The sequence below is a fragment of the Brachycentrus maculatus genome, unplaced genomic scaffold (genome assembly GCF_059751285.1).
Source record: "Brachycentrus maculatus isolate JH-2025_06_01 unplaced genomic scaffold, ASM5975128v1 h1tg000604l, whole genome shotgun sequence".
Taxonomy (NCBI): domain Eukaryota; kingdom Metazoa; phylum Arthropoda; class Insecta; order Trichoptera; family Brachycentridae; genus Brachycentrus; species Brachycentrus maculatus.
In genome coordinates this window covers 313,777-333,612 of record NW_028281343.1, presented here as the reverse complement: position 1 = coordinate 333,612, position 19,836 = coordinate 313,777, and the positions used below count along the sequence as shown (strand labels likewise).

Genomic DNA, 19,836 nt, shown 5'->3' with positions numbered 1-19,836 from the left:
TTAGAAAAAAAACTATTATATCATAAATTAAGTATAAACAATAAACATTGAGCGTAAATCCCTCTCCAAGAACAAGAGCTTAGTATCTTTTATATATAACTTGTATAAGATATATCAAAAGTTGAAATGTCTAGTAAATGAATTAAATTGTTTTATTTTTGGTAACGGTGTTGAAAAAAAAAATTAAATTAAAATATGTAGGAGTTCCAAAAATTTTTGTAGTGTGGTTTTCAATCATGGGTAGAATAATGAATATTGCATGTGTGTAAAGTGATCACTTAACAGGCCTACGAGAGGTCATAAGCCCTTTAAATACCAAAAATTGAGATGAATTAACTTCTTAAATTTTAGGTAACAATAATGGGTACACCAAATCATACGAGTTGACTGTTCAGCTCTCATCGAACGGGGAACTTTTGGCAAATCTGACTACCAATCAGCCAATGTTCAGAGTCGGAGGCCTTCCGGGAGGGAAAGAACTCAGACTCCTGCTGTATACGGTCGGACCCCATAAGCGATCCACGCCAGTGGAACTATTCATCATTATGCCTCATCCACCAAAGACTTTCAAAGGTAGAGAAAAATATTTAAAAACATCACAAATATTACATCCATGGGACTACCTCATTCTTAATGCATCAGTAAAATTGTTTGTTTCTTTATTTAGGGCACTCGTTATAATAAACGAGAATATTTCATGTAAATATTTTTTATATAACAGTAATAAAACAGTATATTCGCCTCCGTAGTGTAATGCTTAGCGTGTTTAGCTACCGTGCTGGAGGCCCCAGACTCAATTCCCAGCTTAAAATAATTATTAGTGATTTTTCACTGTAAAACTTATTTAATATTAACCCGGACTGGTAACTGAAGCGTAGGAGTGATCACCTTGCCTTCATGTAAGTAACGATTCAGATAACACTGTGTCAATACGATGCAGTGCCCCATGCACCATGGGGTGTGGATAAGGGTTAGAAGAAGATTTACTGTAATTTTTTTATATAATAGTAATGAAACATTTATAACATCAATAAATCGCCCTTGTGGTGATTTCTCACAAAAATGGCTCTTTACAAATTAGCTGAACCTAAAACATAATCTAAAACATTCTTCTTTGCAGGAAACTATAGCTCTCTTCAAACTGTTTTATTGTTTGGAATCACGCTGGGAGCGCTGTCGCTTTTTGCAGCTGCCATCATATTCATAAAATTCAAAAACAAGATCTTCAAACAACTTCACGGTGAGTGTCAAATATAAAAAATTGAGGTGTGCACTAATTTCTCATTACCCTTATCAAGAAATGTTATCTAGAAACTTAAGCATTCTTTAAAAAATTATACAAGTTACAATTAAATCATTACATACTTCAAATGTTTTTAATTTCAGGGGATTACAAATCGTCTAGACAAGCAGGAACTGGATTGAGAGAAGAGGAGTGTTCCACTGTTGTACACGAAGATAGAAATCCTGATGTCGTTCCACTCAATAAGGGTATGAATTTATTTATTTTAAATATTAATGAATCAGATTGTGGTCCAAGTCAGAGTATCCAAGTTTAACTCATCCTTTGCCACAAACTAGTTCCTAGTTTCAAATGAGAACTGATTAGATTAATTAATTGATTCGGCAGCCCATTTGTGGTAATATCCATCAATTTTTTTATTTATGTTTAACTTGGTAAATACCACTATTTCTTAAAACCTATTTTGACAGGTGTTTCGTTGCAGACCCGCATCATTTTCAACGGTATTTTTAAAAGAAAATTATTCAAAATGCAACAAAACACGTGTCACAATAGAAGATATGTGGTATTTACAAAGTAAAACTTAAATTAAATGCTTAGGTTTACCTGAAAAAACGTATTGCACTCAAATGCACACATTTGCTTTTTAAAAGTTACTTTTTAAAAAATGAAAATAATATTCCTCTATTGTGTCATATAAATATCATTATTTCATATAAATATTTCATTTGTCTGCCTCTTAATTTTTTAGTGGCTAGAGCATTTGGCTACCGATCATGAGGTTCTGGGTTTGATTGGAGGGGGTGAAAATTAGGTCCCAAAGTATAAATGAATCGTTTCTTTCAGTAGAACCCAATGGGATAGCCCAAATGCGAGCAGAAGAGGAATGGGAAGTAGCAGCGAGGAGCCCTCGACTTGCCCAGGACACCTCTCCCAAGACTGAAACATCCGTGAGTGTGATTTAAATATAAAAATAAGACACTTACATAAAACATTTTTTTAGTTTATTAATGTAAAGACAACTAGTTTTAAGAACTACAGATTTTCTCATCAACATGTGAAAATATAGGTGTTTGTACATATTTTCATGTACAGATGAGAACATCTTTAGTTTTCAGAACTGGTTTTGTTTGCATTCATAAATTCAAAAGCGGTAAAATACAAAGTTTTATATGAACTTGATTAACTATAATATTAAAATGATGATTTGGATATATAAATATTTAAATCATCATTTTATTCCATAAAGTTAATGCCAATCAATAAAAGAGATACAGTTCCCTATTAAAATAAAAATTTGATTGTTTGAAAAAAAAATTAATAAAAGTTATAAAAACCTTGATGATTTACCTTAGTTTTGAAAACATCTTTTGTTGCACCCTCCATCTTGCAAATCTCTTAATCCTGCTTTGAGAGTTGGATTTACGAATGAGATAATAAAATCGGAAAACCACCCTAAATAAATCAAATCCCTCCTGTGGTGTTCTTAAATAGATGAGCTTAATGGGCAACCCAATCAGGGTAGTGTTTGTTATTTTCTTGGTTCCTATTTTTTTCTAGCTATTTTTGGTATTTTTAGCTATTTTTGGTTAAATCCTCAAAAGAATCAAGAGCTATAATGCAATACGCAACCAAATTAAAGCACTGATTAGCGTAGTTAGCGTCACTTTGATGATTTGATAATCAAGTATCTATCCTGTTTTTTGTAGTATTTTTGCCATCATGCAAATTTACACATATCGCTCACTCCTTTCAAGAGTGTCATAAATCAAAAAACTCGATTTTTCAGGAGAACGTTTTTAAAGTTTAAAAATATAACACAATGTATTAAAAATAAATATCAATCCACTTATTGAACTTTTTACTGTGCAACACATCTTTTTAGGTAAAACCTGAATGTTTTTTCTCCATTTGAAAAATATTTAATATACTTAAAAAAATAATTAAACAATACCTTTTCTTCAAAATGCAAAAACAACATTTTCTGCCCTGTAGCGGGTAAATAAAAATATGCCTCTTTTGCTGGGATATAAAACATTTTCTGGGCATTCCGAAAACATGCACAACTGGAAATTGACGATTTTTGATTTATGACGTTCTTGAAAGGAGTGAGCGATATGTGTATGATAGAATTGAATTATAGCAGAAACTAATGAATGTAATTTCTTTCTTTTTATCAAAATTGAAAAAAGGTTCCAATGTAGAGTACGTTAAATCAAATATTCCTCGTTACTTTATAAACAACATTGTTTTATAATGATTGTTAATAAGTTTTGTGAATATTTCAACACCTCCAACATATAACATTACATTGTCAGAATTGTTCAAAATTAAAATTTTGCTCTATTTCAGAATAGGTGAGAATTGTTTAAAATTCGAATTTTGCTCTATTTCAAAATAGGTAAGAATTGTTTGAAATTAGACTTCGCTCTATTGCAAAACAGGTAACTGCTTTATCAGTTTGGAGTTGAGAAGTTAGTTGGTGTGAAATATGTATTGTAAGTATTGTACATGGTGTTTCTAGATACCCGAAGCGGTCGGCACATGGTCTATCCGAGCGCTGCACGGCCGAGAAGTAGTCACCTCTTGTACTCCCCTCCCACTCACACAAGAAAGCTGCGTGTAGAACATATCTATCTAATATCATCACTGTTTGTAAATAAGTAAAATAATTTTATGTGATATATACTATTTATCCGTAAATTTTATCATAAATGTATATAAATAATAAAATTGTTGTGAATCCTCCATTGCATGATAAATGTTCCATTTCACTCGTCAATAAATTATCTGTTAAGTATTCAAATTTATCGAGTATAATAATTATTGTATTGTAAAATCACTGTTCATGAGAAAATGTCAAACTTTTGTGTTTTTGTTACTTATATTGAACTGTGACTGTAATATTAAGAGATAACTTTAAAATAAAATATTGAAATGTTGAAAGTGTATGTGTGTGTTTTTTTTATTTCCTTCTTTGACTTAAATTTGGTTACCTTCAACTTAGACTGCAAAACAGCCCATGTCAAATTTACAACATGAAATTATTAGGGGGTTGAATTAGTTCTTGCCGTTTATAAAAATTTAATATTTCTCTGTGATTTAGATAGATTCCTTTCGTTTTTTTTGTTTTCCTGTCCCCCGCTGCCTCGAACACCCACGTTGCACGTTCAACCGCCTCAAACCGCCTCAAAATTAAGGCTATGGGCCTTGTTTATCGGCAGGGAAACTGAGTCCCGTATGCTCTGAAGGAGAGAGATATGGAAAGGCGACTTTGCATGTGTGATTCACTCTTACAACGGCATCACAGAAAAGGTTTTTTGCATCGCGTCATCACCAGCGATGAGTAGTGGATCTTCTTCGACAACCCCAAACGCCGCAAAGTCATCTGCCAGCCAGGTCAGCCACTCCCTGCTGAAGCCAGCATTGCAAAACGCAACATTCACGGCTCAAAAACGATGCTTTGCATTTGGTGGGATCAGCAGGAAGTAATTTTTTTCGAGCTTCTCAAAGCAGGCCAAACAGTCACAGCAGAGGTTTACAAGCAGCAAATGATCAAACTAAAAACAACAATTGAAGAAAAACGTCCAGAATACGCAACCAGGCACGAGTCGATTCTCATTCTGCACGACAACGCGCGCCCGCATGTTGCCAAAGTGGTAAAAGAACAGACAAACTCCTTCGGCTGGGAGGTTCTGTCACACCCGCCCTACTCCCCTGACGTCGCACCATCCGATTATCATCTGTTTCGGTCCATGCAGCATGGATTATCGGGAGAATTTTCAAAAGTTATCGAGAAGTCGAGTTATGGGTTGAAAATTGGATTGCCTCAAAAGACAAGGTTTTCTTTTATAGGGGAATACGACTTCTTCCTGAAAGATGGGCCAAATTAGTCGAGAAAGAAGGGCAATACTTTGAATAAATTCTTACTTTTAAAAAAAAAAATATTTTCGATTCAAAATACTACAAAAAACGTCGAGAATTAATTCAACCCCCTATTAATATCAAAAACATTAGATTTTCCAACATAAATTAAATAAATTTACTCAATCAACAACTTATCAACAAATAATCAATGTTATTTTAGGCTGGTTAATTTAATTTAAAAAAAAATAGTAAATAAAGTGTTAAAATACCCAATAACTTTTTTTTAAATGTATTTTGAATTTTTTTACTTGTCATTTTGCTGAAAAAAATATATTGTATTCTTTTAGTTGATCTTTTTATTACAATCAATATTACAGTAGAACCTTGATGTTACAAACATCAATATAACGAGGTCCTCGATATATATATATATTTTTAATCCCCTTAAAATTACTCGTAGCATTCAATGAAAAATATACCTCCACATACTAACAAAGCACATAAACAAACTTCCATGTAAAGAAAGTAAGTAAGCTTATTTAAATTTATGTAAATATTTTAATGCATATGTAATTTCAGTATGTAACTAATATATACAGTTGTAATATGTAAAACAAAACTGCGTACATACTATGTAGTAGTATGTACATATTTCAATTACGATGTGTTTACTGCATAATTTCTCCTACCTCACATATTTTGAATGTGATTTTGAAATATAATCAGGGGCGGTGTGAAATAAATCAAAAAGTTTCATTATATTTTGAAAGATGTTTTAATACATACATATTAACAAAACAATATAAAGAAAGGAAAAATATATATTTACAGAGACCTGATGAATGCAATTTTAACATATTCACGGACACACAGTAAGTGTTTTGATTGAATTAGGATTTAATTATGTCGATATTTGACATTTTAAAAAGCTTTATTACTTAAATGAAAATGCAAAGATGAATCTAGTAAAAAAATAATAATTTATGTAACAAATGTGTACTGTTTTAATCCGGAAAGATGAGAAAAAGCGTAGCATTCGTAAAATTAGTAAGAGGTATATTTATGGTATTAATACGAATCAAAGGTGCATATTTTTCTGGAAGATGCAGCGAATAAATAAATAAAATATCCCTTATTTATTGTACACCGATAAGATGAGAAAACTCTTAGATTTATAAGATAATGTTGCATCGAGCAGCTCCAAAGTAAAAAGATCACATCGCCTTTATATTTGATAGCTTCGGAACACAAAAATATATATGACACAAAATAAATTTGAATTGCACATCCTTCCAAACTACAAAACATTTTAAATTCAATAAAACTATACAAAGGTAATTATTTGATATTTTAAATTCCAGTTCATTTTAAAAACACACATTTATTATCCCTAGGCCGACCGTAGTACAGAGATTATGCGCTACAATGTCATCACACAACATATTATACTTTATGACGAGTCTCCGTAAGTGAATCAATACCGGCAACTACACTCGTATTCGCGATACCGGCTATTCGTATGAACACATTCCTTCTATAATATATATATGTGCGCGTGATGGAAATCTTATTTACATATTGCTTTCTTGTCCATCATTCCTAACATAATTTGCGGTCTTTCAATAAACAACCTTTGTTGGAATGTTATCACAGTAATTTCCCCGACAAAGGAAATTATTCATTAAATTAAATCTGCATAATCTGATATGTATATTCCATACAAGACAAATGTTTTCCATACAAAATGTGTACGGTGAATTTGAAAATTCTATATAAACAATAATCCTCTACACATCATAATAATACAAATATTACGATAAAAAAAGGTAAGCTCTAAACCCATCGCTGTTGTAAAATTACTTAAGGTCAATTTGGTCTCAAAATGTCGTTTTTTATGGTGTAGCCAATGACACATTACGCCATTCAAGAAGTTCAAGGATCAATACCTGATAAGGTCAGCATAAACACATACATATTGTGAACATACTCTGAAAAATAACCAAGTCAATCCATGGAATTTTAACGTAAGTTCATTTAATTTTATTTTTTGTTAAATCAAGTACATTATTATATTACTCAAATACTCTCCTTTGACATATCGCTCACTCCTTTCAAGAACGTCATAAATCGAAAAACTTGATTTTTCAGGAGAACATTTTTAAAGTTTAAATATATAATACAATGTATTAAAAATAAATATCAAGCCACTTACTGAACTTTTCACTGTGCAACAGATCTTTTTAGGTAAAACCTTAAGGTTTCTTCTCCATTTGAAAAATATTTAGTATATTTAAAAAAATAATTAAACAATACCTTTTCTTCAAAATGCAAAAACAACACTTTCTGCCCTGTAGCGGGTAAATATAAAATAAAAATATGCCTCTTTTGCTGGGATATAGTAGATTTTCTGGGCATTCCAAAATCATGCATAACTCAAAATTGACGATTTTTTATATATGACGTTCTTAAAAGGAGCGAGCAATATGTTTTTATTTTTTTTTAAATAAAGTCTGAGAAATAGTAAGGTATTAAGTGACAGCAGCTCATTTTAATTGTATTATGACTTGATAAATTTCTGCAGAATACAAATGTATATCTTGAATCGTGAATCTTGCCTTTACGTAATTTAATACGTATTATCAATATAGCATTATTACGAGACAAATGCGACGAGTTTACAAATTTCCAATCACTTCAGGATTATGATTATTATTATTGTGTGGGCAATATTTCCACAGCCGAGACGACTGACGTCATTTTACATAATCGCACATCTTGTATATTTATTCCGAGTTATCATATGGTTAGGTCAAGCACCTATGCGAACTGTGAATCGTAAAGTTTATTATCGAAATGTAATTTCATGTTTGGTACGCATGTTATATTTTAACCTTTCCAGGAGTATGGACGTAAATGAACGTTGGTGTGAATTTTCCTCAAAGGAGTATCGACGTTAATGAACGTCGAAGTCCGTCTGTTTTTTGGTATGATTTAACTTGTATAGCAATGTCATCTGTGTATATTTGTATGTAATGTTCCCATAAAATAAAACCTAGAGATAGTGAGTTTTATTTTTTTCATTATTTTTACATCATTTCTATCTTCATAATACATAGATTTTGTGAAGAAAAAATAATTCATGTAAAAAGTACCCCCTCTCCAGAGAATGTCAGACATCAATTATTGTACTCCCGGAAAGGTTAATCATTCACTAGTAAAACCTAACCTAACCTAACCTGTAAGGACACATTAGACTATACACATGTATAATCAATATTATCATTACCAAATGTCAGAATGCTTCGAGTTAAACAACCAGGTTGAATTCAGCAATTTCGATATAACCTTCAAACATCTAACAGCGCAACAGAATCTGATCATCAATAGAACTTTCAAATTCACCGTTACATATTTAACGATACAACTAAGAAATGCATATTGGTAGGTGTGAAAAAAAAATACATAAGGAATGCCATCGGGAGGTGCCACGACTGAAAAACTCACTTGCGTTAAAATAGAACACGGTACACTAAATCATATGCACAGAACACGGCCAACAATCAATAGTTCACTTCGTACACTGTGGCCTTCTTGTCGCCGGACCCCGTCACGATGAACTTGTCGTCTGCTGAGATATCGCAGCTTAACACCGAAGAAGACTCCTTAGACTGGAAAAAAATGACAAACATGGTTCATTAGTTATAATTCAACCAGTTCCCTGACTAGCCCAAGCGTGACTCGGGCAAGGGGTTTGTATTGCATTTGACGAGTCCGAGCACTGCCCGGGTAAATCGTATTCCGACTCGTCACTCTTGCTTTGCCCGAGTCAAATATTGACCCCTTTGCTTGTATTCAATAACCCGAGCAATGTTCGGACAGTCTTGTTTCTACTTGTCGGTTACAATTTCCAGCACCAAATTTTCTCGGCAAAATTCAACAGTTAAGAGGTTAATAGGCCTAGATAACCAGTTAGATACATTAAGCAAATTTAATCGCTCCCCATTCCCAGGCATACAAAATTAGCAATAGATCGGCAGTACTGATACCATCTGGCACTTAAAGAGTTAAAGTATACTATTTTATGGTCCATTTCCATAGCATAGTGGTTAGAGCACTAGGCTATCATGATGGAGATGTCAGATTCGATTCAAAATAAATATTAATTTTCAAAACCTAAAGCGCAAGGCTGACTACTTTTCCTTTGTGTATTCAATGATCAAGATACCAAATTTGCAATAATGTGTTCTTGCTGAGTTTTTCTGTGCCGAAGGCATATTTTACAATTTTATTTAACTTATTTAATTAGTAATTGGTCTGTCATTAGTCATGCAATCATGGATGACATGGCTGAATTATACAATCTATTTTAAATCTATCCATTTTTAATTTACGTTTTGCTTAGTAAATAACACTATTTCTTAAAATCTACTGTGACACGTGTTTCGATGCATTCCGCATCATTTTCAAACACCGTATGATGATGCGGAATGCATCAAAACACATGTCTCAGTAGATTTTAAGAAATAGTGGTATTTACTAAGTAAAACTTAAACTAAAAATGGATAGATTTTTACCACAAAGTGACTGTGGAATCAATTAATGAAATTATTTTAAATCCACCCATCTAATTATACAATTACGAATAGCTCTTTTATACAAAGTTTCATTTTTTAATGAGTAATGGAAACAGGTTGTACAGCTTTATTGCGTAATATTCTAAGTTTATTTGACCAAACATGTATGTACACATTTGTTTTTGTGATATATTGGTACAGTAAACTGACATAAGTATGCAGTAAATAAATCTGATAAAGCAGAGTATTGGTACTTAGATTGATTTTTTTATTTACATAAGTTAATTTGTCACATTGTTTGATTTGAGGAAAAGCAAGTATCAATTATTTATTCAATATTACCCTGGACTGGTACCTGAAGTGGAGGGCTGATCACCTTTCCTTCACGTGTTAACTTTCAAGATAACACTGCGTTTATATGATGCAGTGCCCTATGCACCATTGGGATGCAAGTAAGGGTTTGAAGTATCAAATTATTTTACTGATCTGCAGTGTTACCCATTCACACCTTATACAGAATAAAATAACTATGAATTTTCCACATGAATTACATAGTAAAATTAAAATGCAGTTCCACCAAGAAATGTCAGTACAATACTTTAAATAAAAAAACACACCTAATATACTGTGTAAAATTTAAAATCCACATTAGTCATACCTGGAATATGCTAGCACCATATGGCGTCCTCCAGGCATTGAGCAGGTTGTCCTTCCCGGTTGAAACGAACCATTTACCGCAAGCCGCAAACTTCAAACTGAGGACACACGACTCGTGAAGCAGCAACTGGTAGCGGTCTGGTTTCCCCGCGTGCAACACTTCCACGTGAGAATTCTCCATTCCCACTGCCAACCAAGACCCTGAAATGCATGTGTTAACATCGGTGTACTTGTGAGAGGGTCAAGTTTCAACATTCAAACCACGGATGCCAGATCTCCAGCCTTGTCTAAAAGTTCTGACCTTATCGGTATGCGATTTATCCGACAAAAGATCTGTTGCTTCGGTATTAGAGTACGGATTCATCGATGTGGATCTTCTAAATGATTGGATCTTACCTACCTCTAATCCAAACCATACTTTGCAGTATAATGCTTTTAAAAAAAATGTTTTCAGGTCCAAAATATCCATTTTATGGTTAGTTGTCTCTAGTCATGTACTATTATTACTAAGCAAGTAGGTATACATAAGCGCATTTTAAAATTTTTCTTTGTTTACATTTTTTTAGAATGACCAGGAAATTGATCATACAGGATTTCTTTCACTATTCATCAAAGAAAATTGGGAGTGTAGTATAGTTTAAAGTTTATGGCCATTTTTCAAAAACAATGAATTTTTGCATACATCGCTCACTCCTTTCAAAAACGTCATAAATCAAAAATCGTCAATTTCCAGTTGTGCATGTCTTCGGAATGCCCAGAAAATGTACTATATCCCAGAAAAAGCGGCATATTTTTAACTTAATATTTACTCGCTACAGGGCAGAAAGTGTTGTTTTTGCATTTTGAAGAAAAGGTATTGTTTAATTATTTTTTTTTAATGTACTTAATATCTTTCAAATGGAGAAAAAACCTTTAGGTTTTACCTGAAAAGATCTGCACAGTAAAAATTTCAATAAGTGGCTTGATATTTATTTTTAATACATTGTATTATATTTTTAAACTTTAAAAACATTCTCCTGAAAAATAAAGTTTTTTTTTAATATGACGTTCTTGAAAGGAGTGAGCGACATGTAAAACTGCCAAATTACATATTCCTGATGCAAAAATGAAAGGAAAAGTACAAACGGGTTTTCAGAATTCTTCCAGCTTTTTTGTGTTTTATTTTAAGCGTACACAACCTGTAATTGAAATAATTAAGCATATTTTAAATATGCAGTAAAATATGGTAGGCACCTGTAGGACAGTATCCCAGCGAAAATATCTGGCTAGAGAAGTCGTGCTGGTTGAGCTGCCTGCCTTCCCGGAGGTCCCAGGAGCGCACCGTGTTGTCCAACCCGCCGGTCCACAGCTTGGATCCATCCGCTGATATGTCTATACAACTCGCTCCGTCCGTGTGCCCTGGAACATTGAGCGGAAACTCACACACTTATCCTGATAAAACAAAACAATCTACAAGTCTTGTTACAATTAGATGTCGATACAACTTACCTTGGAACTGTCGTACAAGGGTCTGGTTGTGCAAGTCCCAAACAGCAATGTTCCCGTCGGAACAGCAACTAAAGCAAACCTGAAAATAAATTGATAAATCGCATTATAAATAACCGATATCAAGAATAAATAAAAAAATTATGTTTATATGTAATACAAAAGTACGGTCCTCACCTAAACTGAGAAAATAAGTAAGTTATTTGTCAAAATGAGTAACACTCTCTAGCGTCAACTACCTTTTGAGCGTTCCATGCCCAGAACAAGGGAAAAGCTTTCACAAATCGACTGTACATGGTATCACATAACTGTTTTGATATAGTTTCATATTTGATATCATGGATTGTATATGTCAATCTTGAATTTATTTATAGATTTGGAGTTTGATTTGTAGAACTCCATTTTAAGTTATGCATTAAATGTCACATCAAAATAGATTTTTATGTGTTTTCTTAACAATAAAATACAACTTTGTAGACTCAAGAAATCAGAATGTTACACGTGTGTAAAGTGATTAAAAAAAGTGACTTAAACCAGCCTATGACGGTCGTCAGCCCCGTAAATGCCTTCCATATTCCTCTTCATCTTTGATGAGATGTCAAAAAATAATATTAAGAAATCAGTTTTTAAATTTAACATTTAATACATAAAGTTAATTTTGAAGTTGATCTCAACACACTTATCTTAATTTTATCAATAATGCTCAAATCAGACTAGCATTCTTTCACACGCATCGTTTTGTCGCACATACATCTGAGAAATCGAATATCAACTTCATTCAGCCTTTACCCTTCTTTACAATAACCAATATTCTGTACATTTCTATAGTGATAACGAGACATCTACAGCTAGAGTGGGCGAGAGGGCGAGCAGCTGATGAGCCAAGAAGGAGTCCGGTTAGGTTACAGTACCTTGGAGTCGGGGCTGATGGCCAGGGCGTAGCAGGCGGGCGCGCTGGAGGTGAGCTCCGCCTTGATGCGCGGAGTGGGGCTGGCCAGGTCCCAGATGGAGAGGTTGGAAGCCTCCCCTCCCACTATGAGGGTGCGGCCATCGGGTAGCAGCTTCACCGATCGGATGTAATTATCGCGTTGCTGCAAATCACACACAAGCATTATTAAATCACTCCTATATGACATGATTTTGCTATTACAATATGCCTACAATGCGATGTCAAATCTGTCAACAGATCAAATTTCGGCATCACATCATCAGCAGGAAGGAAACTTTTGATGTTTTAAGATCTGTTATCATTTATATGAGATATCAATAAAAAAAACTCTCGTGACACATGTCGCTCACTCCTTTCAAGAACGTCATAAATCAAAAAACTTGATTTTTCAGGAAAACGTTTTTAAGGTTTAAAAATATAATACAATGTATTAAAAATAAATATCAAGCCGCTTACTGAACTTTTTACTATGCAACAGATCTTTTTAGGAAAACCTGAAGGTTTTTTCTCCATTTGAAAAATATTTAGTATATTTAAAAAAAAAATTAAATAACTGAAAATTGCGATTTTTGATTTATGGCGTTCTTGAAAGGAGTGAGCGACGTTTCAATGTACCGTAGAACGAGGCTACTTGAACATTGATGTGTTACTTGAGCCCAGTACAAAAAAAATATTTAGATCATGGTATCGATCGAAGCATCGTGACAATAAGTGTCACCTGTCAGGGAAACAATGAATCATGTCGATACGTTCATTATTGTAAACCAAATACACATTTAAATTATTTTTTTTGCACTGAACTCAAGTAACACATCAAAGTTCAAGTAGCCCCGTTCTACGGTATCACATTGGATTTTAAGAAATAGTGGTATTTACTCAGTAAAACATAAAATGGATAGATTTTTACACAAAGTGACTACCGAATCAATCAATAGAATTTAAAAAAAATCTCGATAGAATGGTTTAGTTTGAATCAGCACGCCATCCAATCATCCTTTCAGATAGAGCAATCAATATTATAGCAGTGAAAATTATTGTGAATAATGAGACAATATAAAATTAGACAATATTAAATTTTCAGTGAAATGACCTTTTTTTTTACAAAGCCTCCACTCGTTTAGGAGTGATTTTATTTCTGGGTGAGTATGAGTAAAATAAGTTTGTCATGAAAATATTTTTCATGCGACATTATATTAGAATCGGCCGGATCATAATTGATCCTTAGTTCTTATTGGGAGTAGGATAGATAATTACCAGGCAATCCAGTTGTGAAAGGGGCTTGGAGCAAGTGGAGGGGGTCGTGATGTCCCACAACTTGACGCAGCCCTTGCCTCCCGTGTAGGCGTGGCGACTAGGTCCGCTCTGGGACAGGGCCACCGCGCACACAACCTGCGGCAAAAAAGCACACGAGTCACGCAAACTGCTACATGCTTCAAACATTTTTGTCAGGCGGTGTTTTTAACCTACTAGGTTAAATACCTAGTAAAAGTATTTAAGTATTTAAAAAAGTATTTAAGTGGTTAAAGTGATTAGGTTACTAGTGATTAGTATATGACCCTAATTAGGGTATATATACATAGGGTATTAGACCCTAATTAGGGTATATATATATATATATATATATATATATATATATATATATATATATATAGGGTATATATATATCATATACTAATCACTAGTAACCTAATCGCAAGTAACCTTATCGAAAAAATAATTATTAGTATATTTATATATAATTTTAATTTTCAAAGAAGAGTTTAATAAAAATAATAATTTTGGATATTATAGATAAATTTATAGTTTTTTTTTTTAAGTTTTAAAAGAGAAAGTCTTATTTTTTAATTACAAAATCAATATTTATTAAAACGGTTATAAGCGTTTCCCGCTCTATAATAACAGTATGTAAAAGAAGCTTTTAAGCATTCTCTCAAACAATGTGTTGAGTCAGTTGATAATCACAATATGTAGAAAAAAGAGTAAAAAAAAAAACATATTTTTGTAACTGCTCATTTATTTACAAACCTCTTACGTCTTTAAAAAAAATGGCTAATCTTTCCCAAAAAAGTCTTCAGAAAATTAAGCACGGTTATGTTTGAATGGTTGAACAAAGAGAGAATAGTAGTTGCTTACTTCACCGTGCGGCAGAGTAGTAGCTTGTCTCGCTCCTCTGGGTATGCCGGGACCTATCAGAGCGTCCGCCGGAAAGGGCACCGGCTGCAGGGGACCCCCACACGAGTGGAAGGAGTACGCACTGGAAACATTCACAAATTAATTTACCGTAAATTTGCTACTTTACCAAGAATCCATAATCTTGGTAACATTCATAGTGAGGCTTCAGATATTTTTTCCAATTCCTTCCTTTTTTCAATTTGTTATTTATGTTTTTTTAAATGTTAAAGTACTAATTACCCTCTAATTGCAAACAGCTATATATGGTACCAAACATTTTGACCAATATCACTAGTCCCAATATCAATAAGCCTGCCAATGTACTTATTTCTTTCCTGCACATGAAGTTTAAATAAATAAATAAAAGAAATATCATTCATTCGAACCCTTATCTGCACCCCAATGGTGCGTAGAGCACTGCATCATATAAACGCAGTGTTATCTTGATCGTTAACACACGAAGAAAAGGTGATCAGCCCTCCGCTTTAGGTACCATCCAGGGTAATATTGAATAAATATTAAGAGTGAAAAAATCGCTTATATTTATTAGACCCCCCTCTGGGAATCGAACCCTGGACCTCCAGAACTGTAGCCGAGTGCACTGGCCATTACACTACAGAGGCGGACGAGTAATATACGGGCGGAGGCAATATTGAGTAGTTAAAGGTGCACTCACGGTTTCCCGGCTGCTACCCCGTTGGATCTGGGTGAGTCCGGGTAGGTGGGGCCGGGGGGCTGCGGGGGCGGGCGGTGGTAGGGGGGCCCGGGGGGCAGGTAGGGCGAGTAGGGCCCCCCGGCGCCGGCCTTGCTCGCCGCCGCCGCCGCCCCCGTCGGCGTCACGGACCGACCCTTGGTGGAACTCGGCGTGCCAGGCTTTTCCTGGGAAAAAATTCAATTCCAGAATTACAAAAAAACATTACCAATAAAATTAAGTGTAGATACAATACCTAAAAATTATAATTAATCACTTCAATCATTAATTTTTTCTCATTAATATATTAGATTTTTGTTTTATACTGACATTTCTTGGTGAAACTGTATTTTATGTAATAAAACAACAACTATATAGTTTTTTCCACTTTTATTTTATTTTACCAGTGGCCGGTTTTTGTCATTACTGACATCAGACTGGTCTGATGATGTTTTTTACCACTTGAGTTTTATACTGTTATGGCTAGTTTCGGAAGCAACAGACGCTTCCATCTACGGGTTTGAATATAAATTTATATTCCAACTAATAATCTTCTTCTCTTCTTCTTCATCTTGTTGTAGGCCTAGTGGCCTGTTTTTAAGAGGGATTAGCCTCCTGCGATGTCGATTTCCAGCTATCGACCCATCTCTTTGGTGGTCAGCCCGGGAGTCGTCTACCATGGGGTTGGCCGTATAGTGAGATGTGGGGGAGTCTGGATGGTTCCATTCTCCTCACATGCGCATACCATTGCCTCCTTTGTTGCCTTCCCCACCTAACGACATCTTCGATCTCACATATTTCCCTGATCCTGGCGTTTCTTATTCTATCTCGAAGACTCTAACCTGATATGCATGCTTCTTAGAGTAAAAACAAGCTTCCATTACGTAATAGTAATGGAAGCTTGTTTTATCGATGTAATTTTGTGATTTGTCAGAAAATACAACCCCTTCGTTGCCGTTTCTTATTCTATCTCGACTAATAATGAAGTCTGAATATTGAAGATGATCAACTGAAAACAAAGTAAAAATTCCAACTCACATCCTTGATCTTGGGTGTGCTGCGCGAGGAGCTGGAGCCGCTGCGGCTCGGGGGGCGGTGCAGGGGGCCCCCGCCGCCCCCGCCCCCCGCGCCCGTCGCGCTCCCCCCCCGCTCCGGCCCGTTCTCCCGCCCCGCCTCGCCCACCCGCTCCTCGCCCTTCCTGTCCTCCTGGTACACAGACAATTGCAATTTAGCCGAAATGTAACTTTTACATCGTCAAATTCAATGAATCTGCATTTTCCAGTTTTAACAATAAGAAATGTGATTTTTATTTATAGATTTGGAGCTAAATTTGTAGAACTCCATTTAAATCTATATATTTAATATTAAAATAAAACACTGATTTGAAGAGTCTACTGAATTATATTTTATTTTTAAAAACTCGCAATTGTTTTGCTATGTTGTGGCATGTTTAAACATTTTTTTTCATTCAAACCCTTATCCGCACCCCAATGGTGCATAGGGCACTGCATCATATAGATGTAGTGTTATCTTGATCGTTAACACATGAAGGAAAGGTGATCACCCCTCCGCTTTCGGTACCAGTCCAAGGTAATATTGAATAAATATAAGAGTGAAAAAATCACTTATATTTATTTGACCCCCCCTGGGAATCGAACCCGGGACCTCCAATACGGTAGCCGAGCGTGCTGACCATTACACTATGGAGGCGGACGAATTGTAGAGTCTGAATTATATTTTATTTTTAAAAACTCACAATTTTTTCGCCGAGTAATGGCATTTTTAAACTACTGTGATGATAAATATGATGATAAAGTCAAAAATGTACAATTTGCAATTTTTGCAATTACGTATAAGGCACTGCATCATATAAAAGCTGTGTTATCTTGATTGTTAAATACATGATGGAAAGGTGATCAGCCCTGCGCTGCAGATACCAGTCCAGGGTAATATTAAATAAACATTAGAGTGAAAAATCACTTATATTTATACTGACCCCCTTGGGAATCAAACACAGGACCTGCTGGACATGGTAGCCATACGTGGAAGGCGGACATATAATAATTACCATTAACTAGATACATATTATGATGCCGTTAGAATCTATAAATCCTATTTTAGAAACAAAAATTACCCATGCTACGACTACAACTACAGTAAAAACTCATTAACTTAAAATTATAGGATGAAGATTTTGTCACTCCCAAACATTGGATATTTTGGATTTACTATTATTGACTTCGGGTGATTTTTTTTTAATTGCAAACTACAGAATATTAAAAACAAATCTTTAGAAGATCATAATTATGTAACATTTTTCAGATTATGAAGAAATGCAAATTCTTGCAATTTTAAAATACTTAACTACATTTACTCACTACAAATTCGCTCACTCCTTTCAAGAACGTTATAAATCAAAAAACTTGATTTTTCAGGAGAACGTTTTTAAAGTTTAAAAATATAATACAATGTATCAAAAATAAATATCAAGCCACTTAATAAACTTTTACTGTGCAACAGATCTTTTTAGGTAAAACCTGAAGGTTTTTTTCTCCATTTGAAAAATATTTAGTGTATTTAAAAAAATAATTAAACAATACCTTTTCTTCAAAATGCAAAAAAACAACATTTTCTGCCCTGTGGCAGGTAAATATTATGTTTAAAATATGCCTCTTTTGCTGGGATATAGTACATTTTCTGGGCATTCCGAAAACATGTACAAATTAAAATTGACAATTTTTGACTTATGACGTTCTTGAAAGGAGTGAGCGAATTATGGTTTATGGCACTAAATAAGACGAAGGATAAGACATGGGAACTTTTGTATTTGTATCTGATTGGGGATGATGGTTTAAAGGTAAAACTCACCATGTAAAAAATGATGACTAAAATTAATGTGTTTTTGCTGTTCACAATTTCAGTATTTCAGATTTTTCGAAATATACTTTTTAGAGTTTTCTTCTAGGGCACAGTATTAATCCTAGACTAAGGGACTTGTTTCAATGCACCGTAATACCGGACTATTTTAAAATGTACGACGATAAGAAAAACTCACATTTACCAAAAACATTTACTACAAAACATTTTTTTTGTCAAAAGGTTCAACATGTTTTTTGAGAACTTAAAACATGAACAAAAAATATCAGTAAAAAATTAAGATACATGCTAGTTGCCACTGCATTCTTTTACATGTGTTGCCTCGGTGTATATATCATTATAAGTTTTACAAATATCCAGTAATCTAGGGTTAAATTTCAGATAATAACGAAACAAGAATTCCAAATTTTAAGTCACTATTTAGTGAAGTAAACTAATGAGGTGTAAAAAATAATGAGGTGCTATTTTTGTTTAATGAAATCCAATCATTCAAATAAATAAAAACTCCATAAAACATATTTATTTTCAAAATCTGAAACAAAACTAAGAAATTATAAATTCAATCAAATTATTATTTTTTTTAAATGACAAAGTGAAGTCTAGGCTACCATTCTGTTCATGCATTTTTTTTTAAACAACTACATATATCCATTATTGTTTATTATTAAATCTGCCAATATACCCCCCTAGAGTACAGATAAAAATCTTACCTCATTAGCTACATCTACCACTAGGTCCTGATCACTTTTCTCAGCATCGCTATCCTGTAATAAACCAAGTGTCCTTGTTAATTATACTAACCCTTACAAATGAAAACAATAACTTCATGAAACAGTCTAGTAAACAAGCCTTCCTGAAAACCAGGAAACCTAATCATTTTCAGGGATTTGTAATTTTGTTTTTTTTTAATGTTCATTACCAAACAAAGTAATGAACGTAAAAAACTAACCTCTAAAAGGTAGACAATGACAGAAACATAATTTCATTAGATGTTTCCCAAAAAATACAAATAAAAAATGCACATCTCTTTAAGTAGTAGTATGATTAATGAGGAAATTAACAATAAATAAAATACATTGTAGTTAACAATGAATAGAAAATAGAAAATTAAGACCTTCAAACTAAACAATTAATAACCATACTGTAGCAAAATTAGCATATTTTATATTTACTATGTATTTTACACAGAAATAAAATGATAAATTTATTATATTATTGAGGAAATGTGAGATTACAATTATTTTTTTGCAAAGATATTTTAAAATTCACATCAGTATTATTTACAGATATGAAAATGGAATAAATAAATAAAATAAAAGAC

General features: G+C 33.7%; 2 protein-coding genes across 3 annotated transcripts in view; one reads left to right on the top strand and one right to left on the bottom strand.

Annotated features, from left to right (window-relative positions):
- Nucleotides 1-4,194, top strand: part of LOC148301118 (hemicentin-1-like) — a 303,741-nt gene extending 299,547 nt beyond the window's left edge. The window contains exons 13-17 of the mRNA XM_088273790.1: nt 352-573; nt 1,121-1,240; nt 1,387-1,491; nt 2,093-2,193; nt 3,768-4,194. Coding sequence (XP_088129916.1) covers nt 352-573; nt 1,121-1,240; nt 1,387-1,491; nt 2,093-2,193; nt 3,768-3,869 — 650 coding nt within the window. The 3' untranslated portion in view covers nt 3,870-4,194. The remainder of the gene's footprint in view (nt 1-351; nt 574-1,120; nt 1,241-1,386; nt 1,492-2,092; nt 2,194-3,767) is intronic.
- Nucleotides 4,195-5,869: 1,675 nt separating this feature from the next.
- Nucleotides 5,870-19,836, bottom strand: part of LOC148301117 (protein groucho-like) — a 57,359-nt gene continuing 43,392 nt past the window's right edge. For both annotated transcript variants that reach the window (XM_088273785.1, XM_088273786.1), the window contains exons 9-18: nt 19,226-19,279; nt 16,677-16,844; nt 15,624-15,826; nt 14,909-15,029; nt 14,030-14,164; nt 12,738-12,917; nt 11,830-11,908; nt 11,575-11,739; nt 10,343-10,542; nt 5,870-8,778 (exon numbers count right to left, since the gene is read on the bottom strand). In XM_088273785.1, coding sequence (XP_088129911.1) covers nt 8,671-8,778; nt 10,343-10,542; nt 11,575-11,739; nt 11,830-11,908; nt 12,738-12,917; nt 14,030-14,164; nt 14,909-15,029; nt 15,624-15,826; nt 16,677-16,844; nt 19,226-19,279 — 1,413 coding nt within the window. In that variant the 3' untranslated portion in view covers nt 5,870-8,670. The remainder of the gene's footprint in view (nt 8,779-10,342; nt 10,543-11,574; nt 11,740-11,829; nt 11,909-12,737; nt 12,918-14,029; nt 14,165-14,908; nt 15,030-15,623; nt 15,827-16,676; nt 16,845-19,225; nt 19,280-19,836) is intronic.